We start from the raw sequence: 7,244 nt of genomic DNA, 5'->3' as shown, positions 1-7,244 counted from the left end.
TTTAGGAATGGGAGTCTTTTTATCCAAATTGGAGGCTGAGGATTTGAGGAGGCTTCAGAGAGGCATAAGAACACATGCTTATACGTTTTCCTTTTCAAAATAGGATTGTTCTGTCCACGATTTTCCAACCCATTTTTTTCCATGTGAAATGATGGGTTATGAATACTTTTCCTTGGAAAGTCTCCTTTTAACCCATTTCCGTCCATCCTAAGCAGTAGCAAGCGGTGTGGGCAGAGGTTGTGGGGTGTCACGGGGGATGCTCGCTGGCCCATTTGACTACAGAGCTGCAGACCTCTTGACCATGGTATGGGGGAACCCACAGCCCCTTAGACACCAGGGTCCCGGCTTGCAACTGTTGGGGCCTGACATCTGTCTCAGTGGTTAATGGCAAAGGGATGTCCTGGTGCATGACTTGGCCATATCGTCTCACACCGCCAGATCTGGTTTTGCTTTTTTTTCATCCCACTAGAAAACCCTCGTGGATGTTACTTTGGAAAATAGCACCATTAAGGACCAGATCAGAAATCTGCAGCAGACCTATGAAGCATCCATGGACAAGCTGCGGGAAAAGCAGAGGCAGTTGGAGGCAGCGCAAGTTGAAAACCAGCTGCTGAAGATGAAGGTAACGTGTAGAGGCAGAGACTCCCGCCTGACCCTTCTCTTCTTTCCTTTTTCTCTCTCTTCCTAGCCTCAACATTCCATCTCCTTTTCTCTGTTTTCTTAGTTGGCGTTTCCTTCCCTTTAGTGGCCGGCTCCACCGGGTGTGGCTCGAAGGCACCGAGGGGGTTTCTGTGTTCCCTACTGTCAGTCCAGATTGGGGTGCACCACGAATACTCCCAAGTGGGCACTTCTTCCTGGCCCCAGTGGCCTCAAGGGCTGCTGAGACAGTCACCATGGCACTGCTGTTTCATATGGAGAGGGCACTGGGGGTGCCCACAGACCTAGGACTTCAGAAGCCCCACTGTTTAGATTTGCTCTGATATCTCTAGGTTTTTCTGTCTGGTTTGATAATAAAGAGCCTAAGAGCATGCAGGAAGAAGACTGATGGCTGACCAACGGCTCTGGACAGTGTTCCTCTTGCCCACCAGGCTGGGCTTATTCCTCAGCTGGGCTTCTAATGCCTTGGAGGTCTTAGTGCCCCTTCCACATTTGACACAAGATTGAATTCCTACCCACTGGCAGGAGCAGACCCGAGAAGGGCTCATAGGATTCACTCAGCAAATTATTTCCGGAATGAATTTGTTTTTACTTAAGTATGTGGTTTTTAAAATGCGTTCCACACAGCATTAGGCAGTCCTGGAGGAGCATGCCTCATAGATAGTACATCCATAGAATTCATTGCTCAAAGCAGAATACATTTGGGAATGAAAGGTGGTGCTATTAAGAATTGATTTATGGAGACGAACTGGGACAGGTGGTCATGTGGCCCTCCCTCTGTGTGGGCTGCCTCAGATGGGGCGGGGGGCTGCCACCCTGCACTGTGTAATCGCAGTGATTCTCATCCCACGGGTTCGTGCCATCACAGTCCCCTTGGCCCAACCCAGCCACCCTGACCAGGTAGCTCTAGAGCAGATCTTCTCCTCTTTGCTTTGCTTCAAGCAGGGCGGCTCTTCTCTTTATTATTACATATATTGTATTTCTGAGTAAGAGTTACTTTGAAAAAAAGGGATGTGTTGCTGAAAAACCCCAAAATTACTGTTTTAAGTCTTTTTCTCAGCGTAGGATCTTGATCCAGTCGTTCATCCCACTAACATGTATTCAGTGCGTACCATACATGTCTGCCCTGTACGTTCCTGTGTGTTCTGGGACGGTGTGGTGTCAGACGTCCAGGGACATCATCAGGCAGTGTGGTGGTCTGGCTGCTTCCACGGAGACCAAGCCTCTACGCCATGTCTCATCCTCAGTTGCCTGTTTTAAAGGCTGATGCTGTACTTCACTAGTGTTCCCAACCCCCACAGAAAGAGTTGCAGGACTCAGAGTATTTCACACGACCTAGATGCAGATCAGGACAGGAGGGACAGAGCCCTTTCTAGAAGTCCGTGTGCGCAGTGGAGATGGGGTGCAGGACACATTGTATGTCTCCCAGCTGATGATAATCGCTGTTCAGGATATCCCATTTTGTGGCCCTTGCAGCAGAACTTCTCCAGTGATGGAGAAGGTTGAATTAGAGGGCGCCAAGAGAGACTTTTGTGAAATCTTAGAAATAAACGTCATGTAACCTATTGAGGTTGAAGTATACCTTCCTTATCCAGAGGTTACATATCCAGAAAGCAAACACCAGCCGCTTCCAGCCTTTGCTCTGCTCATCCACAATTCTGCTGGCCTTTTTTTTTTTTTTTATCTCCTAAGCTGGAACTGCACATAAACACTAGCCTGATCTGGCTTAGTGTTCCCCAGATCAAGTGGAAATGTTTCCAAATGCAGTATTTGGGGAAGAACAAGGTAGAAAGGCTGACTCCAGCTTTCTTATATGAGCTGAAGTGTTTCCTAGGTGCTCTTGGGCCAGCATACTAATGGGACAGCTTCAACTTCATGTGGGCAGCATGTCTTCAAAACCCTCCTGGCTTCTCTGACATAACAAAAATTTAAGTACCGGGTGCACATGGTGGGGGAAAAAAGCCAAACAGTTTGAAAAATAATCTAGAAATACACTTGCAGCCTAGGATTCTGATTTCTCCACACCCTCACCAACACTTGTTACTGTCTCACTGCTTGTGGCCATCCTAGGAGTATGAAGTGCTGTCTCTTTGTGGTTTTGTGTTTCCCTGATAGCTGATGATGTTGAGCATATTTCTTGTGCTTATAGGTCATTTGTGTATCTTCCCAAAGAAGATACCTATTAGTTCCTTTGCCCATTTTAAAATTGGATTATTTATATTCTATTATTGAGTTGTACATTTTTTTTTTTATATATGCTGGATACAAGTTATTAGAGATGTGATTTGTGGATCTTTTCTCTATCTGGGTTGTCTTTTCACTTTCTTGATGGTATCCTTTTGAAGTGCAGAAGTTTTAATATTAAATACTGATGAAGTCTTTCTATATGTCTTTTTTTTTTTCAACTTTTAAAGTGTATTTGTCTATTCTGAGAGAATGAGAGAGCGTGGGGGGAAGGGCAGAGAGAGAGAATCCCAAGCAGGCTCTGTGCTGTGCTGTTAGCATAGAACACGTTGTGGGGCTCGAAACCACAAACCAGGAGATCATGACCTGAGCTGAAATCAAGAGTCAGACACTTAACTGACTGAGCCACCCAGGCGCCCCTCAATTTAGCTTTTGTCACATGTGCTTTTGGTGTTATATCTAAGAAACCATTGCCTCATCAAAGGTCAGAAAGATTTACCTTATGTTCTCTTCTAAGAGTTTTATAGTTTTGGCTTTTATGATTAAACCTTTGATCCATTTTGACTTAATTTTTGGATATGGTGTGTTAGGTTTCTAACATCATTCTTTTGTATATGGCTATCCACTTGTCCCAGTGCTGTATGTTGAAAAGACTATTCTTTGCCCATCGAATGGTCTTGGTAGGTAATTTCTTGGAATTTAATTTTTTTTGCTAACAGATAAACAGTTTATGTGATTCAGAGTCAAATCTACAAAACAGTATGTTCAGAAATAGAATATCTGTATCTGTAATATTCCCTTTCCTCTCTTACTCCTTCCTTCCTTCTACAGGTAACCTTTGAATTTTTTTAAGGTTTATTCATTTTTCAGAGACAGAGACAAAGTGTGAGTGGGGTGGGACAGAGAGAGAGGGAGTCACAGAATCTGAAGCAGGCTCTAGGTTGAGCTGTCAGCACAGAGCCCGATGCAGGGCTCAAACCCATGGACTGCAAAATCATGACTTGAGCTGAAGTTGGATGCTTAACCGCCTGAGCCACCCAGGCACCCCATGAATTTTTTTTAATTTATAATTTATCACACTCTGACCCAATTCTAATGATGTACTGATTTTTGGGCCCACAACAGAATACTTGAGAATTAAAAAAGCTTATCATTTTGATGCCAGTTAGGGCATGGAAATATTATCCAGAGAAAAAGTTTGTTGAAATTGATAGAATAAAAGATAATAAAACTTCAGGATCAAAAGACATTAGGCAGGAAAAGTCATTGAAGAAAAAGGGGTTAAGAAGATGGCAAATCGTGGACACATTTTCGAGAGAATTCAATTTAAGGCTAAATTTGGGAACCAGGGCTGATACTTAGGTATGTTTCTGTCTTGTGAAAGCGTCACTCGTGTGGAATGTGTTTGTCCTGATACCATAGTGTGAGGTACTGCTCGCTCTTTTTCTGCCCCTCCACTCGCCCTCTCCCTTCCTCCCAACGGGGTCCCTCTCCCGTTAGCTCCTGCTGCTTCTGTCTCCCGCAGAGTCTTGGTCCGGGGGTTCACCCCAGCGTGTCCACAGGTGACACACATGGTGCAAAAGGTGCTGGTTCCCACGGAACCTGCAAGAGCTGGAGCTCTGAGATGCGTGTCTCCGTAGGTGGAATCCTCCCAGGAAGCCAACGCCGAGGTGATGCGAGAGATGACCAAGAGGCTGTACAGCCAGTACGAGGAGAAGCTGCAGGAAGAGCAGCGGAAGCACAGTGCCGAGAAGGAGGCTCTGCTGGTGTGTATGTCACAGCTGCCCAGGAGGCAGCAGGGAGCGTCGGGTTCCTTACTGCTGGCGAGGCTTGCGTAGCAGGGCTTCTGCTTGGAGGGGAGTCCGTGGACTCTAACACGGCGAGGGGCAGGTTGTTTATTCACTTGCTCACTCCCCCGTTTCTGCCTCCCTTCCTCTGCTCATCCCCCTCTTTTCCCACAGTGGCCCCCAGTCTCTGCCTCCAAGTACACTCCAGCCAGCCTCCGGGCAGGTCCCTGACTTACCTGCAGCCACGCCCTTCCCCCCTCCGCCTGCTCCTCCACCTGAAATACCCTCCTCCCCTGCCCTTGCTCCCACCTAAGCTCCTGAAAGGCCTTGAAAATGCCACCCTCTTGGTGAGTGCAATCTTTCCCGTTCACTAGAAGTGTCCGCTGTCTTTGGGAAGCCCCTGCTCTCTCTCCGATCCTTGCTGCGGCATCCTGTTGTTCCTGTTATTAGAGTTGGACTGTCCGTCTCCCATCCTGGGTTCTCTAGGAGAGAGTACAAGTTCCTTGAAGTCAGGGAGTCCGTGGCTGCCTTATCTTGTGTTCTTAAAGCTCAGTAGATGTCTGAATGGTTGACTGAGTTGGTGCTTTGCATTGTGGGAGAACAGTCTGGACGTTCTGCATTCAATTCCACATGTGGCCCCTGCTCCACTTTGCACTGTGGGCAAATACAGTGACCCTTCAAGCATCCAGTCAAGGGAGAAAGAACATTTGTAGACTCCTTTCTTTTTTCAGACATAAGGACTCAGGTAGGGAGAAAGGAGAAAATATAACTAGGCCCGTTAAAAGGCCACGTGATGTTTCTTTATTTACGTATGAGAACCAGAATCATGGGAGTTGAGTTCATGATCTGAGTTCACAGCACTGCTAAGCCCCAAGACTATGCTTTTAAAGAGACATGATTTGGGGCGCCTGGGTGGCGTAGTCGGTTGGGCGTCCGACTTCGGCCAGGTCACGATCTCGCGGTTCGTGGGTTCGAGCCCCGCGTCGGGCTCTGGGCTGATGGCTCAGAGCCTGGAGCCTGTTTCCGATTCTGTGTCTCCCTCTCTCTCTGCCCCTCCCTCGTTCATGCTCTGTCTCTCTCTGTCCCAAAAATAAATAAAAAAACGTTGAAAAAAAAATTAAAAAAAAAAAAAAAAGAAAGAAAAAGAAAAAGAGATATGATTTAGCAAGGCCAGCACCATTTGGACCCTAGTTAGCAGCCTAACCTAGACTCCATGGCTGTGCTGAGGACGGTGTGTTTCTTTGGCAGGAAGAAACCAATAGTTTTCTGAAAGCTATTGAAGAAGCCAATAAAAAGATGGAGGCGGCGGAGATCAGCCTGGAGGAGAAGGACCAGAAGATTGGAGAGCTGGACAGGCTGATTGAGCGCATGGAAAAGGTAACAGACACTGCTCTTGGCCCAGCACCCACTTGCCCAGACCCCCCTACCCCATCTCTGCAGTCCCCTGCAGGCCTGTCTGAAGGTGTGAGAAGCCCTCAGCACCCATCCCTCCCATCCCTCCGATTTGTGATTTAAACAGGAAAGACAAAGCTGTAAGAAAAGCATGAAGTCCAACAGAACTCTCATTGGTAATTATTTTGATGCTTTAAAAAACATTCCACCTGTAATGATTTATAAAAATTAATATTTTAGCACCCTGCTTTGCTGGGGTCCCAGGCATGAATTTCGTTTACTCAGTGAGTAACCAAACCTTATTTAAATGTTACAGCAACACCCTGAGTGTGCTGTTTCTTGGGCATGCATCTGAAAGGTTGGCTTTTCTCTGATATGGCAGAGCGGAGGAGACCACATTTTCTTTGTGTCCGGGTGGGGATGGGGTAGGCTGTGGAAGGCGGGAGATGAACTGAGATAACGAAGCCAATTTCGAGAAGGGAGGAAGCTGAAGTTAGGCAGAAAGTGGAAAACAGGAAGAAGGGGTGGAAGAGAGGAAAGAGAAGAAGCCGGAAAGAAGAGGGAAGAGGGACCTTTAGCAGGTGACAGCCGACTTCTGGGGGAGGAGTGGTAGTTTAGGCCAAAGCTGTGGCTGGTTTCTGGAGGATGGCTCTTACCAGCATGTGGGTCTGCAGAATAGCAGTGACCTGCCAGGACCGTGACATAGAAGTACCCAGTAACTCATGCTGAGCATTCTGAGGCTGGTGATGAGCAAGGGATAATGACAGTGTGAGCAAGGTCAACACTTAGGCTTCCAGTGATTCTGAGAGAGGTCTCCTTACCCCTGGTATCTGCAACATAGGCCCCTGTACAGTCCCCGGACAAGGTGAGGTGTAACCAGGGTGGGAATGGCATTAAATTCAGTGTTCTGGATTCAGCTTCAGGGCTTGTGGGGGCCTCTGCTTTAGGATCTGTCTTTATTTGGGAGAGACTTGAGAAAAGCGAAGGATCCATTATTGCCTCACCTCTCTTCCTTGGGAAAACGGAATCCTATCTTTTATTGAAGAGAAGAGGGTAAAACTGTATGTTTACAACTCACATCAGTGTAGGTTGGAGGCGGTAGTCGTGAAGATTGTGCCATGATGGCATTTTTCTAGAACATAGGTGAGCTTTCTCCCGCATTCTGCTTCCCTGAAACAAGAGAAGATACTAGTCATGCAAGTGCTCCCTGTGGATGACAGATTT

The 7,244-nt window shown here is 47.0% G+C and overlaps 1 protein-coding gene across 3 annotated transcripts in view; it reads left to right on the top strand.

Annotated features, from left to right (window-relative positions):
• The window catches only part of LOC101088492 (myocardial zonula adherens protein), a 91,526-nt gene that overhangs the window by 36,010 nt on the left and 48,272 nt on the right, over positions 1-7,244 (top strand). For all 3 annotated transcript variants that reach the window (XM_011282897.4, XM_019832355.3, XM_019832356.3), the window contains exons 6-8: positions 470-622; positions 4,482-4,607; positions 5,877-6,005. In XM_011282897.4, coding sequence (XP_011281199.3) covers positions 470-622; positions 4,482-4,607; positions 5,877-6,005 — 408 coding nt within the window. The remainder of the gene's footprint in view (positions 1-469; positions 623-4,481; positions 4,608-5,876; positions 6,006-7,244) is intronic.

Source organism: Felis catus, chromosome B3 (genome assembly GCF_018350175.1).
Source record: "Felis catus isolate Fca126 chromosome B3, F.catus_Fca126_mat1.0, whole genome shotgun sequence".
Classification (NCBI taxonomy): Eukaryota; Metazoa; Chordata; class Mammalia; order Carnivora; family Felidae; genus Felis; species Felis catus.
This window is presented reverse-complemented; position numbering and strand designations above follow the sequence as displayed.